The following is a 22,762-nucleotide window of genomic DNA, read 5'->3' as shown; positions in this document are numbered from 1 at the left end:
CAGGATGAATATATGTAGCACATCTTTGAACTTTATCAACTATATTTAGTCTTCTAAGATACTAATATGGCAGGCTTTGTACACCACATAGCTAACTCAAAAGGCGAAGAAGTATCATGATGGTTTCTTGCAACTAGCAATTACTGGGTCTCATGGAAAGCAGGTTGACTTATCTTGCTATCCTTGTATCATTCTCCATAAGTCATATCTATTTATTTGTTAATCTCAATAAGTGACCATCCAATCTTATGTAGCATTTATATCTAACCAATTTAAAAGAAGAAATAATGAGTTTGACTATGTCTACAGGGTAGCCGTTTTTTTTTAAAGAAAAAGTGGATCTTTTCTTTTCCGCCAGATTTTGCAGATGATTTCCCAGTTGCCACGCAGGTATGGAATCTGCTGATGCTTCTTACTCATCATGGTTATATATTATACTATAATATATATAGTACACATGCAGATTTAAGTTTAATTTGCTAAATGTGCTTGTCATGGTTTTAAATTTTGTTTGTCATGGCTTTTTCCTCTTTCTTAGTTGACTTGTTTAAAGGTTGCTAAATTGTCTGCTAAAAGAACATTGCTAAATGGAGTTTTCTTATTACTTTTATTGTTGATTTGGTCGATATATAGTGATAACTGATAAGTGTTTGCAGGAGGTTCAAAGCTTGAAGCCCCATTGAGAGGAGTGGCACCAATGTTGACAACAATATGTTTGGCTCCATCACTTCTGGCAACAGATTGAGTTCATATGTTTGTTTTAGTGAATAAGTTGAAAGCTGGAATGCAGTTTTCTGTAGATTAGGATCAATAGGTATTGTTATTATATATATATATATATATATTCTTACACTTCAAATAATTTTGTAATTGAAGTGGATTATTAACATTCAATGAAGTGTTCCTTTCTTTGTTCTACTCTTAGTTTTGTTATACATGTTTTCCAAGCCAAATTAATTTTTTTTTTTTGAAATCAGAATGACATTTACAGCGGGCCGTAAAATTTATTATTTACGGCGTGCAATGTAAGTCATAAATTCAACTTATTTACGACGTGCAAAATGCACGCGGTAAATTTACGCACGTCGTAAATTAGAAGCACCATTTATAGCGCGGTCTTTAAAGGCCTGTTTTTGCACGTCGTAAAAAGTCATTTAAAGCATGTATTGCACGCCGTAAATGACTTGTTTTCCTGTAGTGGGTGGTGGCTAGTTCGTCGATATGTTTTCCATTGTTAAGCTATCAAGCTACGTCATATTCGATTCCAAGTAGGAAGGCTACACTCTAGTTTGTGCTCTTTTGTTTTATACATTATTTTATGGTTTGAAGTGGTTTTTAAGATTTAACGCTTGAGTTAATGAGATGACTTGAGAGTGAGCGGGGCATAGCGACTTCCTTGGGTTTCGATCCCCTAAGCCTCTGGATGGGCTATACAGAAGGAATAGTGTTTGACATCTTTTGAGGTGTGACACTAGATCTAGGTGGTACGGCGTAAATTGATACTCTCGCTACTTTTCACCTATTGTTGAAGATTTAAATCTTCGGTGAGGATGTAGTTAGCTAGTATTAGACCAGTCATCAAGTTTCCGGGTACTCATTCATTTTCATATGGTTTCACATTGGGAGTTCTTTATTTAATTTTATTCTATTTTACTCAAGTGGCGCTAATTACTATTTGGATTTCAAACCTAGCTGGGTTGATGTTTGAGCAGCAAGGACGAAAGTTTAGCCCTACTATAGTTGGTCTTGCGGTACTGTGCACGAGGATTGAGGAGGTTTTTGGGACGAAGCTGGGTGCTGCATTTTTACTTTAACTATTCGGTATAATTGCCTTTACATTTTATTCACCTCTACTTATTTATCATTGTTTGATAAAGGTGAATGTTAACTTGTATTTGTCAATCTTTGTTGGCTTCTTAACTTTGTATTCAAATGGTTTCAACCAAATTAGAATTTATTTTCAATGCTGTAATTTGTTCATTCAGTTTTGTTTCAATTAACTAGTTATGTTCAGAAAACACTCTTGACGTTGTTTTAGTTATAATGTCCTTTTAACAAACAAGAATAAAGTTTTCAATTTCACCTTACTTTAAACTTTACGCTTTCAGCCAACTCTTACCATTTCAAAAATTTTGAATTTTAGTTAAATTGCCTTGCGTCTCTTTAGGACATGAGTTAAGCTTTCTTAACTTGTGCTTCCTAAGGTTCGCGACACTGTAATGTAACTAATTTGGAGATGTGTAAATTGGGGCGTTACAATAGCCAAACTCAGCTTCAGCTTTTTTGGAGATATAGTCAAACTATCCCCACGACTTCGACGCTTGCCGTTGATCCACTCCAGAGTCATTGCTGTCTTCTGCAAGTTTGCATCACCACCTGTCTTTTCTGTTTTGGAAACAAAGCACTCAGAGGAGGTTCAGCAACCGAACCTGGTAATGGAGTCTGGAACACGAGAGTTGGGCACGATTTTGGAACCCTAGCCCTCATAGTCGTGTTAACCCAGCCGCTACTAGCAGTGCCAGAAGACGACGCCGTTGTGATTCCATGCACCGGCAAGCCACCAGATGTCGCCTCCGGTATCATAGACTGGGACCCCTGAACAGTCCGCTCTGCCTCCTCATCATCCTCATCTAATGGTGGTCCTTAACACGGCAGTCCCACATGAGTCACAAGCCCATAATTAGAGCACCTATCGAAAAGCTTGTTGTACTTGAATTTACACAGGAACTCGACCTCATCCTCTATCCAATACTATCGCTTGAACGGTAATGGCTTGTTCAACGGAATCTCAAGTTGTCAACCCTAATCCGGAGCTTCCCGGCCTTCTTGGCATTCTTGTCATTCTCCTAGAAGTCCCCTAGTATATACCCGATCATTGTCATGACATGTTTAGATCGGAAAGCCGGCAGGACTCGTTGCATGGTAATCTAATACGACACCGTGGTCAGAGGAAATTTTTCCACCGACATTATGCCGTTGTACCAAGCGAGGGCCACTAGAGAGTGGTTATAGCCCCACAACGCACCGCGCCAGATCTGAACCCTATATGCAGGGTCCGACAGCTTGAAGAGCACCCTTTGCCCCTCAGCTTCCTCCACCTACAACACCCCATTGATCCTCCAAGCGTTGCGAAACATCCTGATGAATAACTTGTTCTTGAAGTCGCAGGCTGTGAGAAGTTTGCCCACCAAGAACACATTCGATTGTCTCAAACCTTGGCCATGTATTGGACGCAAATCGATATGTCTCTTACCTTCAGCGATTGCAAGAGAGGAGGCTAGCCTAGTGGCCATTGATTCAACAGAGCTCATCTTGTTGATAGGAGAACAAAGAAACCGAAACCCTAACCCTCTGTTGAGAGAGAGAGAGAAAGGTGACAGCTCTAACTTTTTAATGTTTCTCATAAGATATTGATTTATTCAATTATTCATACATGTTTTTTAATTTTTTTTTTAAAAAGGATTCTTTAATACTGTCAGTGGCGTTTGAGATGTGATTTAACTATCAAATAATTTCGCAGTATCACGAATTTTTCCATTTATAAATAATTATTTAATAATCTCGGATTACTTGTGATCGAAAACATCCTAATAGGTCAATGTGGCCGTAATCTTTCCTTATTTATTATTCCTACATGCACATATGAGAGGGTCGTAACGCCTCATCAATAATAAAAGAAGAAAGAATATCATGTTTCCCAAAAAAAACAAGAAAAAAAAAACTTCAAGAAGAGAGAACAAACGCCAGCTGCAAATTATTTACAGGTCAATAGATGCCATCACATCTGCATGAAAGGCACATACGCAGTTACGCACAATGGAAGCCAGTTCGAGCACAGCAGGCTTCGCCACGTTTACTCCACGTGTGGTACCCTAGCCACAGAAATCACATTTCCCAACTATTATTCATGACACCAGAATAGCAGCCAAAACAACAAAAACTAATGCTACTGATAACTACCAGGACGTCGTATGTGCCGTCCTTGTAGCTTTGCATACATATAAAGCCAGCTACGTACACTTCTAGTTTACTCCCTTTATGCTGATGTTACAGATAAAATCTAGCGGTTCTCGATCTAGCTAGCAAAGCAGAAAAGGTCATCTGATTCTGATATCGATCGTTGTCCGAATTAAATATAAATGCAAATTACTAGTCGTCGGATTCGGTAGTATTGGTGCAGCTGCTGTCGTCTGTGTCTGTTTGAGAAAGATGACCCGAAAGCATCTTCTGGATTCTTTGCTTTCTCTCCATTTTGGATTCTCTCACAGCCTCTCTGCTGTTTGTGTAGGCCTCAAAGAACTCCTTGTTCTCCTTCTCCAGCTCCTTCCAAACTGAACCGCCCAATCAATCCAATGCAATTAAACATGTTTGTGTTAGAAGATAGAGAAGGATTAAAGATAAAAACACCTATATATACATGTCAAGTTGATGAAGTACCTGTGGAGGTAATAATGGGTTTTATATTAGCATGCTTGGAGAGGGCTTCCATGCACTCTTCTCTGCTCATGTTGAAGATGATGCACTCCTCGATCAAGTGGTGCACCTAATCAAACCATGGATATCATCGTTTTCATCATCATTATCATCCAATCAAAACTCGTAAAAAGAAAAAACAACGATCACATATTGAATCAAAGAAGTACAATAAAACTTTGAAGCAATAGCTAATTAACCAACAAGACTTATCAAAGGCTAAAAGAGTCCAGAATAAGTCAGGGGTTCGATGGATCCTATGATCGATCAGGGACGGAGCAAGTCTCTTACAAGCTTGACTTCATCCCTGAACATGATCATCATCGATTAAGGGAATTAAAGTCACTGCATCTTACACAGTAGTAGCTAGCTTACCATGTGGATGTATGACGCAGATGAAGAATCGCCCATGTTGTGCAGAAGATATATATCTATACAAGTAGCTAGCTCTACCTGTCTAGTTCTAGCACAGACTTGGTTCAAACTGTGAACAAATTAGGTAGATTTAGAGAAATTGAGATGAGGAGGAGGGAGAGGAGGACTAGATCATAACAAATAGGAGCAAGAAATTAAAGTTTAGTATGCAAGCCGACTGTACATGAGCACTGGATTGATTATAGGTTAAAATAAGGAAAGGGGACATGGAAGAGATGAATAAATAAAGAAAGTGCAGGGTGTAGTAGTAGTATCCTGTGATGTCATCGTTGCAATGCCCACGTGGGAGGGAGGAGATGATTGGTGGAGAGGGGATTAGAGGAGATTCTGCAAGCAGCCTTTGTTTGTCTCTTATACGTGGCTACTGACCCCACTCTCCACGTGACATGTGGGGTCTTGTCACCTTATACATGTGTTACAAGCCTCGAGAAGGTCTTAGGTACGGCACCCGCACCACGTGGCAGTGGGGCGGGCTAATCATACCCCAAGCAGGGGGGTATTTTGGGTATTTCATATCAAAAATCAGGGACAGTTTCGGAAAAGAGAGAAAAATTTGAGAATTTTGATTGGAGGGCCGCACGGCCCCACCACGTGGCAGCCCCTACCCAAGACTTTTTCTACAAGCCTCTGTACCCGACTTCGAATGTAGGTAACGTACCTTACGCTGCTCCGGCCGCCCACACTTCATGAGGAGAAGGGTTTTAATGTGAAGTAAGATTTTGACGGGGAGATCATGTTCGTCTTATCAATTGGATGATAAGTAATTGGAGTAACTAATGAATTTAGTTTTTACATCGCAATAACAGAAGCAAAGTGAGGATAAGATTTTGAAGTAAAGAATTAAGGTCCAGCTGTGTATATCCTACATAAATATTCAATTCTAGTGTAAGCTGAACTTCAAATTGTTAAAGCTTCAATTGAATTCATCATGCATCATCATTCCAAACATAGTGCTATGACATACAACTTTACTTTCTAATCAAGGACCAGTCTTAACTCATACTCGAAGAGTTTGCATTCTGATGACACTAGACAATATTTTCGCAACATTGATTTGTAGATCTGTACTTGAGAGTTGAGACTTATTCTCAGTCACAAGATATCAATTATATTGATAACTATTCGGTCATTTAACAGAAATAATCATGATGATAACTATATGTTTAAATGATTTTAGACATCTAATGTTTTTACATGAATGATTTGAAAGTAGCAATCCTGAACAAAGTATGAAGAATGCTCCAGATCCCTCTCAAGTATAGTAAAACTCATGAGGAATTCCAATTCTGATTCCGAGGGGATCTGCTATAGTGCATTATAGACTTATAGTAAATTTACTGTCATGCATGCTGAGTTTTAGGGACCAGCAAGCAGAAAAAGAAATATCATTATCTCCTGGAGTTTGTTAGGCTCTTCAATCGGTGTCTCTTGTTTTCTTTTGCATTTTAATTCTTGTTTGTATTCAGGCAATCCTCTTTGCATGAGCAAATGCCATTATGGAAGTTTTATGGGCTTATGGGCTTCACTGCAGAAGAGCTTCTCTGATCAATGGGATGGGAGGCATGTGATCGTGTACAAAGTACTACTGCATATTCAAATGGCGGAGACAAAGCTACGGATGATGATCATTATTGGTGTACCAATCATCTTAGAAGATAATAAATTTACAGTATATTTTCACTTGTCGGCCTTTTTTTCCCTGTCCTAATTTACAGTTCCTGTTGTTTCTTCCTGGAAAACTGTGGACCTCACTGCATGTGATTCCATTTGCAAATTCAACTCTTTTCCTATTGGGCTAGGAAGGAAAGACATCTAAACTAGACGTGTTGATTTAGACAACACCAAAATTGGCTTCTTTAGTCGATCTCTTTGATGAGTGACTACAAATCTACAATACATATTTTACCAAATCAACCGATGCTAGAAATTTAATCATGCTCTCTCCTATACTGTGTAGAATCGCTGTAAATCTGTATGTAATTAGGATTTTATTTAATTAGAATATCCTGTAATTATGGAAAGATTGTTTCCTATTAGAGTTAGACTACTCCTTTGTATTTGTATATATATATCCCCATTGTGGGATGAATAGATTATCGAATTAACCTTGAATTGAAGTATTGTTTTCTACTTGGTATCAGAGCAGGTTCAATCCTTTGAACTTGCCTGCATCCTTTGAATCCTGAATCCTGAATCCCAAAGCACACCACAAACCGCTACGTACCACCACCATTAAAATCAAGCCATCCCTGAATTTTTGAAACCCTAGAAAAACCAAACCTGAAAAAAAAAAAACCCCAAATTCCTCAATGGCCGTTCAACGCCGACCAGGTCCTCCTCCAGGCTTCTCAGGTCCTTCTCCACGCCGTCCTCATGACAAACCAAACCCATACGCAAACAAAAAATGTGTTGTCTGTGGGGAAGTAGGTCATACCAAGGAGCGGTGCTATGAAGTGATTGGCTACCCTGATTGGTGGGACTTCACCAGGAAACCGCGAAAGAATCCGGGTAAGGCCGCTATTGCTACTACAGAGGAAGAGCATCTCGACAATGCCTCCGCTAATGTAGCGCAGTCAGGTATGAAGGGTAAGGCTACTTTGAATAATACATGGATAATTGATACAGGTGCATCTGATCATATGACCAATGACCCTAGTCTTGTGAAAAACCTTAGACGTTCTTCTCAAAATATTGTCTCTACTGCTGATGGTACTCCAACTCCGGTCACCGGAGAAGGTTCTATTGCTTTATCTGATACCTTAACCCTTGAATCTGTCTTAGTTGTTCCATCACTAGCTTATAATCTCCTGTCTGTTGGTCAAGTTATTTTAGCTCTTGCATGTATTGTGACCTTCTATCCGTCTTTCTGTGTGTTTCAGGACATTCTGACTCGACGGATTCTTGGTTATGGTGTTAGAAGGGGGAAATTATACTATCTGGATCTGACAGAGACTGGAAAGAAACAGAAGCATCTTTTGGGACAAGCTAATCAGATCAATGGGGTAGAGAATGCGAAGGAAGCTGTATGGTTATGGCATCGCCGTTTAGGTCATCTATCCTTTCGTTATCTTAAGAAGCTGCAACCTCAATTGTTTTCACTTGTTAGTGATTTGGATTTCCACTGTGACATCTGTGAACTGGCCAAGAGTAACCGTATTTCATATTCACCAAGTCTTAATAAAAGTCCTGTTCCTTTTATGAAGATTCACTCCGATGTCTGGGGTCCTGCGAAAATTCCTTCTCTTTCTGGAGCTCGGTATTTTGTAACATTTATTGATGATTGCACTCGCATGACATGGGTGTCATTACTGAAGAATAAGAGTGATGTATTTGGAATGTTTACCGAATTTCACAAAATGGTGGCAACTCAGTATCAACAATCCATCAGAGTGTTTCAGTCTGACAATGGTGGAGAGTTTGTGAATGGCCCTATGATTGAGTTTTGCCGGTCACATGGAATTCGTCATCAAACCTCCAATTCTTATACTCCTCAACAGAATGGTTTAGCAGAACGGAAGAACAGGCAGTTGATGGAAGTTGTTCGTGCTTCCCTGTTTGGCATGAATGTACCTCGGTCCTATTGGGGCGAAGCAGTGAAATCAGCAGCATATCTTATCAACCGTACTCCTTCCCGGGTGATTGAGTTTCAGAATCCTCATCAGAAGCTTCATACACTTTTGACCATCCCTTCTATGCCTAATTTGGAGCCCCGGGTGTTTGGGTGCACAACTTATGTTCATATTCCCAAGCCTCAACGTAGCAAGCTTGATCCCCGTGCCCGTAAGTGTATATTTGTTGGTTATGCTGACTTCCAGAAGGGTTATCGATGTTATGATCCTCTTACTGGCACTATACATATATCTCTTGATGTCTCATTCCGTGAATCAGAGCCATATTTCTCAGGAGGAACTTCTCAGTCTTCCCTTCAGGGGGAGAGAGGTTATGAAGGGAATCCTTGTTCTATTATTGATTCTGATGTCTTTGACGACTTGGAAGATTTGGAGGAACGATTTGAAGGTAGAAATTCCGAAACAGAAAATGCGACTGCCGAACAGAGGAATGCAACTGCCGAACAGAGTGTTGTAAATTCCGAAACAGAAAATGTGACTGCCGAACAGAGTGTTGTAAATTCCGAAACAGAAAATGCGACTGCCAAACGGAGTGTTGTGAATTCCGAAACAAGGAATGCGACTGCCGAACAGAGTGTTGTGAATTCCGAAACAGAGAATGCAACTGCTGAAACTGCCGAACAGAGCGTTGTGAATTCTGAGACAGAAGAGACAACCTTTCTAGATAATTTGAAACAAAATCAAGACGTATCTGAAGCTCACACACAAGATATTCCCCCTTCTGCCTCACCAACTGAAGATCCCAGTCAGAATGATCCACCTCAGGTACCCCTAAACTTTAATGAGTCTTCTGGGTTAGAAAGTGTCGAACCTAGGAAATCACAAAGGGTTACCAAGGGAATTCCTAAGAAACAATATGAACCAGATATCAAAGCCAAAGCTAAATACCCTATAGCTAATTTTATGTCTAACCATAGGATTTCTGGGTCACATGCACTTGTTGTTGATCAATTATCTACTGTATCTATTCCTAGTAACGTGCAGGATGCATTGACGAATCCAAAATGGACCAAGGCGATGAATGAAGAATTGGAAGCTCTTCAGAAAAATGCAACATGTGAAGCTTAATGCAGATGGAACTATTAATAGATACAAAGCGAGGTTGGTTGCCAAAGGCTATACACAACGCTATGGGATTGATTATGAGGAGACTTTTGCACCTGTGGCAAAGATTAATACTGTCCGGATTCTAATCTCACTTGCAGCAAACAAAGATTGGCCCTTGCACCAGTTTGATGTGAAGAATGCGTTTCTTAATGGGAATTTGGAGGAAGAAGTGTACATGGATATGCCCCCAGGTGTTAAGAATTACCCAAGTGATGTTGGCAAGGTGTGTAAATTGAAGAAGTCTTTGTATGGCCTAAAACAGTCTCCAAGAGCTTGGTTTGGAAGATTTTCAAAGTCCATGAAAGCCTTTGGATATAGACAGAGCAATTCTGACCATACCTTGTTCATCAAGCGCAAGAATGGTAAGATTACAGCTCTTATTGTGTATGTTGATGACATGATTGTTACAGGAGATGATCTGAAGGAGATAAATGAATTGCAAAAGTATTTGTCAAAGGAGTTTGAAATGAAGGATCTGGGACAACTAAAGTATTTTTTGGGTATTGAAGTTGCAAGGTCTAAGAAGGGGATTTCACTTTCACAGAGGAAATATGTTCTTGATTTACTTGCTGAAACGGGGATGCTGGACTGCCGACCCATCGAGACACCCATTGAGATGAATCACGGACTTGCTATCTATCCTGATCAAGTGCCAACAGATAAAGGGAGGTATCAACGTCTTGGAGGAAGGTTGATTTATCTTTCACATACTAGACCTGATATTGCTTATGCTGTGAGTGTTGTTAGTCAATTTATGCATTGTCCTAGTGAAGAGCATATGGATGCAGTTTTTCGTATTTTGAGGTACTTGAAGAGGGCGCCAGGTAAAGGGTTACTGTTTCAGAAAAAAGATGAATTGGAAGTTGTTGGGTACACAGATGCAGATTGGGCTGGTGATAAAACGGACAGACGTTCTACATCTGGGTACTTCACTTTTGTTGGAGGGAACCTTGTCACTTGGCGTAGCAAAAAGCAAAAAGTCGTTGCCAGATCAAGTGTAGAAGCTGAGTTCCGAGGTATGGCACATGGAGTATGTGAAATATTGTGGATTCGTAATGTCTTGAAGGACCTGGGTTACAAGCTTAAAAAGCCTATGGATTTGCATTGTGATAATACAGCTGCCATTGAGATTGCACATAATCCAGTTCAGCATGATAGAACAAAGCATGTGGAGGTTGACCGTCATTTTATTAAAGAAAATCTTGACAGAAAGGTTATTCGCTTTCCATTTGTAAACTCAGAGGAGCAATTAGCTGATGTTCTTACTAAAGGAGTGTCCAGGAAGGTATTTGACAGCTCGGTTGACAAGTTGGGCATGATTGACATCTATGCACCAACTTGAGGGGGAGTGTAGAATCGTTGTAAATCTGTATGTAATTAGGATTTTATTTAATTAGAATATCCTGTAATTATGGAAAGATTGTTTCCTATTAGAGTTAGACTACTCCTTTGTATTTGTATATATATATCCCCATTGTGGGATGAATAGATTATCGAATTAACCTTGAATTGAAGTATTCTTTTCTACTAATTACTAGAATGGTGAAATTTGTAATGGGTATGGGGAATGATGAGTTCAGAAGAAAAGGGCAGGATGAAGATGTCAATTTTTTTTTATAAGCATGAAGAAGTCAATTTGTTTTGTTTGTTTTTTTAGGCACTTCGTCAAATATTTTATATTTATTTTTTTGTGGGTTTGTTGCTTCTTCAAAACACTTAATTTCCGTATAAGCATCTCTCAACAAACAACTTACGCTCCACTTTCAGGAAAAGAAGAAAATGAAACTACTAGACACTTTATTTTTTAACTCAATATTAATTACAGAGGGAGCAATTGCAGTTGTTTGTCCACATTGGATCTGTGTGCGCCTCATCATAGAATCTCTCAATTATTTATACTTGCAAGGTACTCGCGCGTGAAAGATAGATTGTAGTACACTTCAACCTAAAAATAAAATAAAAAATAGCTAGCATAATGATCATCCTTGTCCCAAAAGCATTTAGAATTGGGTAAACAAACGCTAATTTAAAATGATTTATCATCCTTATTAGCTTCTGTAGCAGCGTTTCAAATCTTTATAATTTTATTAATATCATCAAATTATGGCATTGGCACTAGTATGATTGCGTTGTGGACTTTAATCTACTAAGGGAGGATTAAGATAATACAAGCCAACCAATATAGATTATACAATAATAGTTAGTGCAATTACAGCTCGAGATGATAATGACTTGGTGTGCTCTGCTGTTCGTTCACGGCTTGTCACTTGCATCTAAATGCAGCAATCTACAATTCACATTTTCAAAGTGCAACAAGACAATCAGTTTGAATTTATACAAGAACCAGATAACAGTTGAATGAACTGTCTTCTTTCAGGAATACCCCTATTTCCATGCAACTAGCCAAAATGGGGTTCAGGTCTGCTGGAATTTCAATTCTAACCGTATGAATCTAACGGTGTGTGAGAAAAAGAAGAAAAATGAAGCAATCCGCCTTGACAAATTGCATATGGTAGAAGTCATATATTGTTATTATTATTATTTTTTTTATTAAAAAAAATTTAGGTAAGAGGGAAGCTTCCCTACACTATCAGGGACAGGGCAAACTTACGACCTCAATCCAACAAGACTTACGAAACTGGCCAATGTCTCAGCCCAGCCCATTGGTATGGAATTATGCAGGACATTTTTTAGATTGCCCACCAAATGAGAGATTGTTGGTAGCGGGGATCAAACTTGTGTGGGTTTACACCTCAAGTCCGCCTTTGCCAACTGAACCAACTCTCATTTGGCGAAGTCATTGTTAATTTTCCCGCCTTTTATTTCAACCATTTTATTCTCAACTGCCTCATTTTCTAATATGTTGACAACGTCAAATATCAAAGAAAACCCTAGCCTCCTCCAAAAAACTCAGACTCTGCGTCTAGGTTTGCGACTTCCTTCTCGTCCGGCGGCACTTGAGATCAACGCTGGTTTTGGCCATGCCGGTCTTAGGTGGCTGCCGGGCGGGGACTTAAAACTATCGCCTGAGTAGTCTCATAGGTGGGGTGACGTTCAAGGTTTTGAGTGGAATAGGCGACAGTGGAGTCCGGTTTTGGTCGGCTAGGCAGGTACGGTGGGAGTTGAGTGCTTCTAAGATCTGTGGCGGCGCACATCTTCAACATGAGATTTCCAGGGCCTGTGACGATGTGTCTGTGGAGGTTTGCGGTAGATCAATGTGGCAGTGAGGCTCTAGTGGTCTGGGGGGATCGTTGGGGCGGTGTGGCTATGATGGATTTGCGAGGATCGTAGTGGCGGCATGGCTAATAAGTTTCTGTGCGATTTCGTGAAGAATGTCACAGCATTGTTTGACCGGGTAGCATGGTCGGCGGCTGGAGGTTGGGGATGGTGTGGTGGGCTCGGGTCATCTTTCTTTTGCTGGGCCTTGAGCTGAGCCCAATCTCTTGGGGCTGCTTTTTGGCTTTAAATTGGGCTAGGGTGTTTGCTCTAAGCTCATTCCTAGGTTTTTTAGTTTATCTATTTACAATAATTCCTTAGTTTCAGGGACAATCTAAGCACTTTGTGTTTCTAGTTTTAGTAATTGGTCTTGGTCTTGTCGACTTAATTCTCAGTGTCTCTAGTTGTATACCAATTGAGGTCTCTAAGCGACTAGATTTACTGGGTATATGTTAGGTTGGGAGGTCCTGACCCTTTTAGAGCCTCCGGCGTAGTACCAAAGGGGGATCCCGCTATGCCTAGGTTTTGATTGTACAATGAGTAGGTCTATTTTCTATATACCATTGTGGGTACTACCACTATTTTCTTGTCTGTCCAGTTGGCAGCAGAAAGGTATGTAACGGCCTATTCTGACTTATAATGAATATATTTTCTCGCCCTTGGGCGCTTCAAAAAAAAGCTGCCTCATTTTCTACAATGACTTATGGTAACCTAAGACATAACTAAACAGACATAAAAAAAAAAAAAAAAGAAGAACTTACATAGAGTAATAGAACAGAAATTCATAGTTCATGTCTAATCTAACATCAAGCTTACATTGACAAGTGATTGAAAAATTCAAACAGAGATTACTTCAATCAATATCAACCAGGTATTTCCATGTGTCCGAGAAAAAGAAAGCACGTAATCAAGCTTGGAGAAGATTTTCTCAGTTATTAACAATTTCTTCTGTCACTCGCGATTGTAATCCCTTTCTTCTGGCCAGTGGACTTGTCCTCAGCGGAGACACTTCAGATTCCATTTTCATCAATTTCAAAGCAAACATCGAATGAATAACCCTTAGGAGCTGGAGGAATGTCCACGAGGCTAAATGTACGCAAAAGGTTATTGTTCAAAGCGCTTTTACTCTCACCCTCAAAAATGAGAAAGTTAACAGCAGTCGATCCAGATCACATCATTTGCTCACTTACAGTCCGATTGAAATCAGTCGGTTTACAGATCTCCTCCCTCAAAATCCAGATATATATCAACCGTCCGATTGAAGCAAATGATTCCTGGTCAGTTGCTGACCAGGTGATCGGGACTGTAACAGCAGTTTGGTTGTCATAAGAGGTATATAGTGTTGTATTCTTCTTGACCGGAATTCTGGTGTTTCTTGGAATAACAAAATGCATGATTTTTTCAATTTTAACCTGCACTCCAAGTGACATAGGTGTGACATCCAAGAGATTGAAGTCTTGAAGCTTCCCATATATTTCCATTCCCACTCAAGATTGCAGCTTGAACAGCAGCACCAAATGCTATTGCCTCATCTGGATTAATGCTTTTGCATAGCTTTTTTCCCTTGAAGACATCTTGCAATAATTGCTGCACTTTGGGAATTCTAGAAGATCCACCGGCGAGAACAACATCATCAATCTGGCTTATGTCCATGTTAGCGTCTCTTATACACTTCTCCACGGGCTCCATACACTTGTTGAAGAAATCCATGTTCAGTTGTTCAAATTTGGCACGGGAAATAGTTATATACAAATCAATGCTCTGATCCTAACAGTTAATTTCCACGTCCACAGAAGATGTAAATGAAAGTCTCCTCTTGGCCTTCTCTCAAGCATTTCTTAGCCTCCTAAGAGCTCTCGAGTTTCCACTCACATCCAAGTCATGCTTCCTCTTAAATTCTGCAGCACAGAAATCCACCATTCTGTTATCAAAATCTTCACCACCAAGGTGAGTGTCTCCAGCCGTGGCTTTCAGTTCGAAGACACCAGAACTAATCGTAAGCAGTGAGACATCTAAAGTTCCACCACCCAAATCAAAGATCATCACATATCTCTTGCTATACCAACCGGCCTTGTTTTGAAGGCCATAAGCAATTGCTGCAGCTGTTGGCTCATTGATAATACGCATTACCTTTAGGCCTGCAAACTCACCTGCATTTCTGGTAGCCTGGCGCTGCGAGTCACTGAAGTAAGCAGGGACTGTGATAACTGCATTTTTTGCTGTCGAGTTAAGGAACTCCTCAGCAATCTCCCGCATCTTTACCAAAACCATGGAGGAGATCTCTTCAGCAGCAAACTGTCTCTCTTGACCCTCATGGCTAACCACAATCATAGGCTTGTCATCAACACCTTCAATGACCTTGAATGGCCAGAGCTTCATATCACTTTGAACAGAGAGTCGTCACTGAACCTCCTACCTATTAATCGCTTTGCATCTGCAAATCGATGTCAAAATCACAAACACATCCCAATATTGAATGAAAATTAGAGCAAAAGCATCATATGATACCAACATAAATGCATCATCATATTTACAAGGTTACAAGTACTTACAAGTGCACACGTTACACAAAATATATTGAAACAAGTTGCACTTCTTATGTTTAAGTTATGATTAAAGCAGTCCAGAATTGCTTTTTCACAGAACAGATTGACTTCTTGGGTAGTAGTTAAGCAGCAGCAGTTTACATATGCGTTCTAATTATTTGACTACTTACATCTAATAAAGACAATTGAAATTTCAAAAAATGAAGATCAGAAGAATATGACTTTATCTCTGTTGTGTAAGAAAGTATCTGAAATATTGAAACCTCATACAGGAATAAAACTAACATAAGAAACATATGGCAATAAGTAGACTAGATTAGGGTTTAGGAAGAAACCCTACCAAATACGGAATTGATGGGGTTCTTGATGACCTGGTTGAAAGCTGCATCACCAACCAAACGCTCAGTATCATTGAAGGCAACATAAGATGGAGTGGTCCTGAAACTTCCCAATACCATTTGGCCTATGAAATGGGAAGCCAAAAGGAAAACGTCCCTTCTCTCTCTCTAGAGACTGAGAGTTAGGGTTAGCCGTGTTGGTGTGCGGTGCCAGTGTCCTTAGTGACGGTGGTTTATTCCTATTTGCATGTCCTGGTTTCCTCCCATCATTGGTGAGGGGTGGCATCTTGTCACAAAGATTTGTATCATTATGGAGGAAGTGATTGGGGGATTTGCTCGTAAGATTGCGTTGAAAGAGGCGGACGCGGTGGAGGTGGTTTTACCACAAAAGCAACAGAAGTCTCAATCTAATCGCTTTTTCCTTGTTGGAGAGCTGCTGACAAAGAAACAGTTCCGTATGGAATCATTGATTAGCACTTTGCGAGACCTTTGGATTCCAGATGCGAGCCCGGGTGATCGGTCTCGGTTGACGGTGTGTCAAATTGAAGGGAGTAGAAGGTTACTCTTCTCTTTCACTTCCGTTTCGGATCTGAATTGGGTTCTTACAAGGGCGCCTTGGTCGTTTAAGAATGCTTTATTCGCTATAGCTGTTACAGATGGCTTGACTGATCCCCTCAAAGTCTCCATACAAACACAATTCTTTTGGATTCGTATTAGAGGCATTCCACCCCTGTACATGGATGCGGGGACTGGTCAGGGGATCGGTGAGGCGGTGGGGAGTTATGTCAGAACTTGGAAAGATAAGAATAGCAGCTGCTTAGGAAGGTTCCTCCGTATTCGTGTGGGGATCGATATCCATAAGCCTTTGAGCAAAGGGGTGTCCATTCCAGGGGCGGCTTGGTCCGGGAAGAAACTTTTTGATCTTGAGTATGAGAGGTTGCCTCACTTTTGTCTATTTTGTGGTTTTATCTCTCATACAGGCGGGGATTGTCCCATTAGAGCATCAGGTGAGACCCCCGAACCTACCTACGATGTAATGTTGAATGCCGAAAGAAAATCGGCTTGGTTGGTTAAGCAAGAGTCATTCAGGGAGATGGAAGCAGCTAACTCTGGAGGTGGGACTCGGTTTGGGCTTCATCCGGCAAGACGTACAGGTTGGAAAATGATCGCTCCGGAGTTTCCGACCATTGGGTTAATTAGATCTAGAGAGGAGTGGGTTACGGACTGTACCCAACCGGACCCTCAGTCAGAGGAAGCAATGGAGGTTGAAGATGGCGGTAGGGACTCAGGGAGCCCGGAAGTGTCAGACTCTAAGCGGCGGTGCTTGGCAGACAGACGACGGTCGGCGGGTACGGGGGATGTGGTTCAACTGACGGAGGTACCCATTGTGGTTTGCATGGATTTCGCTGCGGCCTTGAATTCGATGACCGCTGGCACGCCGGCAGTCTCTGTGTCAGCTTTGAATGCAATCCCTGATGCACGAGTGCAGCATTCAAATCCGACATTCTTGGGAGTCGTCAACAATGATGACAGCAAAGGGGTGGCTTTGTCTGCTGAGGTTACAGCTGAAGTTAACTATAAGCAGGGTGGGCCCACTGCTGGGGTTATTACTTCAATGGCACCGACGCTGAAAGCTAAGGTAAAAAACCAAGTGGGGAGTCAGAAGCGGGCCGTTCTGAACTCCGGGCTGCACAGGTCTCATGAACAGGATTCGTCCATGCATACAGAGGGGGTGTCTTCTGAGCATGGGTCGAGTTCAAAAATGGTAGATGTTACGTACATGCATGGGGAGGGGTGGTTGTCTTGTGAGCATCGGACGAGTTCATTAAAAATGGGTGACACGTGCATGCATGGGGAGGGGTTGCCTAGTGTGCATGGGATGAGGTCATTAAAGATGGGTGATACGTGTATGCATGGGGAGGGGTTGCTTTGTGAGCATGGGTTGAATTATCTAAAGATGGGTGATACATACATGCAAGGGGAAGGGGTGCCTTGTGAGCATGGGATGAGTTCAAAAAGAGTGAATGGCGCATGCATGCATGGGAAGGGAATGGCTAGTGCGTCTGGGAAAAGTTTAAAGGGGGGAGACACATGCCTACATGGGGTGGGGCCATCTTGTGAGCATGGGATAAGTTTGAAGATACATGGGGAAGGGTTACCGCATGCGCATGGGAATAAATTAAGCAAAGTGGGGGACACTCACACAAGCCTGCATGGGGAGGGGCTGTCGCGTGCGCTAGGGAACTCCTTTACAAAAAAAGGGTACGCAGTTGGTCGACAAATCAGCCGCGTGGTGACTAAGGTTCCGAAACCAAGTTCCGGGCGTGCTCAAAAGCGTCCTACCGTGATGGGTCCGGTTTTGGCCCATCACGAACAATGAATATTTTGTGTTGGAACTGTCAGGGGATTGGGAACCCCTGCACAGTTACGGGGCTCAAAGGGCTGGTAGCCCTCAACCATCCCAATTTAATTTTTATTAGTGAAACTAGGTGTACGGAGGGGGAGATGGTCGGTATTAGGAGGCAGTTAGGCTGGAAGCATTCAGTGGCGGTGGACTGTAAATTTGTTAAAAAGAAGAAAAGCAAGGGTGTTAGTCGTTCAGGTGGCCTTTGTTTACTGTGGGATGATGATACGAAGGTGGCTCTCCAATCCTTTTCTGAGAGTCATATTGATGTGGTTGTTGGGGAGAATGGTAGCCCTAAGCAATGGCGGTTCACAGGTTTGTATGGTCAACCTAAGGTTGAAAATAGACATAAGACTTGGAACTTGTTACGACAGCTTAGCCTACAAGGCAACCTCCCGTGGGTTGTAGGAGGAGATTTTAACGAGATATCCTTATTATCTGATAAGGTTGGGGGCCCTTTGAGAAGTGCAAGACAGATGGCTGGGATGCAAGAGATGTTACAATTTTGTGAGTTAGAGGAGATGAAGTTTTTGGGGCCAAAGTTTACATGGACGGGAACCAGAGGAGGTCAGGAGATTAAAATCCGGTTGGATAAGTTTGTGGGTACTGTTAGCTGGAAGAATCTGTTTGTGGTTTCTTCTGTTCGTCATCTTAATCCCACTACTTCAGATCACTTGCCTATCCTTTTAGAGGTCAGAGAGAAAAGGAAGCGGAAAAAGAGGAGAAAAAAAAGGTTCAAATTTGAAGAGTTCTGGCTTAGGGAAGAGTCTTGTAGAGAAGTTGTTACGCAAGGATGGACTAATGCAGTTGGACCTGATCCTTTCCTCAACATTTGGAATAAAATAAAGAACACAAGAAGGGAACTTGAATTCTGGAGCGCCGAGCTATTTGAGAAGGTCAAGCAAGAAATTGAGAAGATAAGAGCTCAACTTGCCATTTTTTATGATTCCTCTCTAGCTGTGGCGGGGGATGTGGATAGGTCAACATTGGAGGCTAGGCTGAAAGAGTTGTTACGGCTGGAGCAAGACTTCTGGAAACAGCGTGCAAAAGTTTTTTGGTTGTCTGATGGTGATCTAAATACAAGATTTTTCCACCAAAGGGTCCGTAACAGAAGGAAGAAGAACTGGATTTCAGGTTTATATAATGAGGAAGGTGATTGGTGTACGGATGACAATGACTTGGAAAATATTGTCCTCTCTTACTTCCGTGAGTTGTTCTCTTCTTCTCTCCCGGAGAATTTCCAGAATGTTCTAGAAGCCCTTCCTCAAGTCATTTCTGATGCTGACAATGGTGAACTAACGAAGGAGCTTGGAGAGGGGGAAATTCACGCAGCCATTAAAAGTATGCATCCCTCTAAGTCCCCCGGTCCAGATGGTTTTTCCCCATGCTTTTATCAAACCTTCTGGGATTTGGTTGGTGGGGATGTCATTGCAGCTGTTCGAAGTCTTATCGGCTCGGAGGAGCGACTCAAGATTATTAATAATACTGTTGTGTCCTTGATTCCGAAAGTCAAAATTCCACAGCATATGGGTGATTTGCGGCCAATTAGTTTGTGCAATGTCCTGTACAAGATTGGGTCGAAAGTGCTTGCAAACCGGTTGAAACCTTTTCTTGATGGGATGATTTCCCCGTTTCAGAGCGCTTTCGTCCCTGGGAGGTTGATATCGGACAACTCTCTGGTTGCTTTTGAAATTTCTCACTGCTTGAAAAGACGAAGAAGTGGTAAGATAGGCTATGGTGCATTGAAGCTTGATATGAGTAAGGCTTATGACAGGGTCGAGTGGGGATTTCTAGAAGCGGTTATGATAAGGATGGGCTTCTGCATGGAATGGGTTCAGTGGATTATGGGCTGTGTGCGCACAGTATCGTACTCATTCATTGTCAATGGGGTGCCAAGGGGTAGAGTGGTTCCGAATAGAGGGTTGAGACAAGGTGATGCTATCTCGCCATATCTGTTTCTACTTTGTGCTGAGGCCCTGTCACAATTGATTCAACATGCTGAAGGGGCTGGTAGGCTGCATGGTATTAAGATTTGTCTTGGTGCTCCTAGTGTGAGTCATTTATTCTTTGCTGATGACTCATTCATTTTTTTCCAAGCAACAAAGGAGGATTGCATTACGTTAAAAGGTATCTTGCAGGAGTATGAAAGTGCTTCTGGGCAACAAGTTAATTATCAAAAGAGCTGTGTTGCTTTCAGTAAAAATGTTGAGATTGAGTTCCAAGGGGAGCTAGCAGAAACACTGGGGGTTAATAGAGTCGAAAAGCATGACAAGTATCTTGGTTTACCAACGGAGATTAGCTATTCAAAGGTGGAGGCTTTTGCGTTTCTAAATGAAAAGGTACGTGCTAGAACTCAAGGTTGGAGAGAGATGACTCTTAGCGTCGCCGGGAAGGAGGTGTTAATTAAAGCAGTAGCCCAAGCTATCCCTTCGTATGTCATGGGGTGTTTTGAGATTCCGAAGCATTTATGTCATGTGATGCACCAACTAATGGCGGGGTTTTGGTGGGGTGATTTGGAGAATGGAAGGAAGATCCATTGGTTAGCTTGGGAGAAAATGTGTAGCCCAAAGAGTGAAGGTGGAATGGGCTTTCGAAACATGCATGCTTTCAACTTAGCCTTGCTAGCCAAGCAAGGTTGGCGTTTAATTCAAAAGCCGGATTCCTTAATTGCACGTCTTCTGAAAGCGAAGTACTTTCCGAGCAGTTCTTTTATGGAGGCTAATCTCAAAAGTGGGGCATCTTATACTTGGAGAAGTATCATGGCGGGCAGAGCTGTTTTACAGAAAGGCTTACGCTACCAAGTTGGCGATGGGAGGAATATTTCTTTGTGGAGAGATCCGTGGTTGCCAGTTCCGCATTTGTTTAGACCTTTCTCACCCATTATGGAAGGGACGGAGGAATGGTTAGTGGCTGATATAATTGACGACAACGACAAAGAGTGGTTGTTGGAGGTGGTAAAAGAGCTTTTTTCAGAGGAAGAAGTCACATGGATTGCTTCGACCCCTTTGAGTCTGAGGCCAGCTGAAGATAGACTAGTGTGGCACTTTGACAACAAAGGGCTATATAATGTGAAAAGTGGATACTACGTGTACCAGAATTCAGTCAATATGTTAGATAAAGCTTCGACTTCCGCTGCTGGTGAGAAAGGGATGGTGAGCAAGTTGTGGAACAAGATTTGGAAGGCTAGAGTGCCTCCTAAAGTCCGAATTTTTATCTGGAAGTTGGCAAGAGGCATTTTACCTACTCGTGCTGCGTTGAGGACTCGTAAGGTTCTGCTCCCTGATTATTCCTGTTTGTTGTGTGGTCATGGTGATGAGACGGATATTCATGTGTTTAAAAACTGTAAAGCTTTGCATTGCTTTTGGTTATTGGGCCCCTTAAAGTTGAAAGCAAAAGAGCACCCATCACAAATGTTGAATGAGTGGCTGTTTGATTTGATGGACGTACTACCTATTGAGCTTGTGGATGTATTTTTTATTTCTCTTTGGTCCATTTGGACAGAGAGAAATAATATTCTTTGGAGGAATAGTTCTTTCCAACCCATGCATTTGATCCAACGAAGTGTTAAGCAGCTACAAGATTTCCAGAAGGTTCAACCCAAAAGGGGAAAGCAGAAGAGGAGATCGATTACAAAGTGGGAGAACCCCCCAGCGGGCAGATTGAAAATTAATATTAAAGGGGCCTTCAGATCGGAAAGTGGTAGTGGAGGCATTGGAGTGGTTGTTAGAGATGATTTGGGTAGGGGCATTGCGGCTATTGCTAGACCTTTTGTACATGCACACTCAGCTCTGAATATGGAAGCTGAGGCGTGTAGAGCTGGTCTTCTTCTTGGTATTCACCAAGGATGGCTTGAAATTGTTATTGAAAGTGACTCCACCCTTTTAGTTGCGGCTCTCCAAAGTGGGGAGAAGAATTTGTCGGAGATTGGTCGAGTTTTAGATGACTGTAAGGATTACCTGCGTGGTTTTCAGTCAGTTAAAATTCGACATATCTACCGTGAAGCAAACGGAGTTGCACTTAGACTTGCACACCTTGCTAGCATGTTTGTCATTGATGATGTTTGGTTAGATGAGACTCCTGCTATTATTCAGGATGTACTCTACGAGGATTATCCTCACTGTTTTTATCATTGTAGTACTAGTGTACGGGGTTTAGGTTTTACGTCCCCCCCGATGCAAATTTCTGTTATTACTTAATTCAGTTTTTCTTCCTTAGCTGAGCTAAGGTCACCAAAAAAAAGATGGAGTGGTCCTGTTGCCCTGATCATTCACCATGATTTCCACATGATCGTTCTGCCAAACTGCTACGCAAGAGTAAGTCGTCCCTAGATCGATCCCAATTGCCTGGCCCTTTTCTTCTCCCGCCATTCTGGCTCAGTTCAAAAGCTCGAACAAAATTTGAAAGTAAGAAAAGTGGTTCAGGATTTGGACTTGGTGGTAAGTTGGAACAATATAAAGCGAACCTAATGAAGTTTTCGGAGACTCATCGAGGAATGTAATCGGTTCTTTTTTGGACTATGGGGAAATGTAATCGTTTCGTAGAATTATTTGGTTCATAATTTTAATTCAAATATAAAAAGGTTCATAATTGCTTTAATAATTCTTTTATTTTTCT

General features: G+C 41.5%; 1 protein-coding gene and 1 pseudogene across 1 annotated transcript; both read right to left on the bottom strand.

Moving 5' to 3' along the window:
• Nucleotides 1-3,732: 3,732 nt before the first annotated feature.
• LOC112193446 lies at nt 3,733-5,104 on the bottom strand. The gene is made up of 3 exons (XM_024333592.2): nt 4,849-5,104; nt 4,438-4,543; nt 3,733-4,331 (listed from the first exon to the last, which is right to left on the bottom strand). Exons 1-3 carry the CDS (start codon nt 4,882-4,884, stop codon nt 4,150-4,152), a joined length of 324 nt encoding a protein of 107 aa, XP_024189360.1. The 5' UTR covers nt 4,885-5,104; the 3' UTR covers nt 3,733-4,149.
• Nucleotides 5,105-13,666: 8,562 nt separating this feature from the next.
• LOC112194160 lies at nt 13,667-22,757 on the bottom strand (annotated as a pseudogene).
• Between the last annotated feature and the right edge of the window lie 5 nt (nt 22,758-22,762).

This window comes from Rosa chinensis, chromosome 3 (genome assembly GCF_002994745.2).
Source record: "Rosa chinensis cultivar Old Blush chromosome 3, RchiOBHm-V2, whole genome shotgun sequence".
NCBI lineage: Eukaryota > Viridiplantae > Streptophyta > Magnoliopsida > Rosales > Rosaceae > Rosa > Rosa chinensis.
The sequence above is the reverse complement of the archived record's forward strand: the minus strand, read 5'-3'. Positions and strand labels throughout refer to the sequence as shown.

What these genes read in the sequence shown, in the direction of transcription:
- LOC112193446 (XM_024333592.2), bottom strand. Translation starts at nt 4,884, where the DNA reads ATGGGCGATTCTTCATCTGCGTCATACATCCACATG. An exon ending in CTGCGTCATACATCCACATG is followed by an intron (nt 4,544 to 4,848) that starts GTAAGCTAGCTA and finishes TGGTTTGATTAG; the next exon opens with GTGCACCACTTGATCGAGGA. An exon ending in ACCCATTATTACCTCCACAG is followed by an intron (nt 4,332 to 4,437) that starts GTACTTCATCAA and finishes TGGGCGGTTCAG; the next exon opens with TTTGGAAGGAGCTGGAGAAG.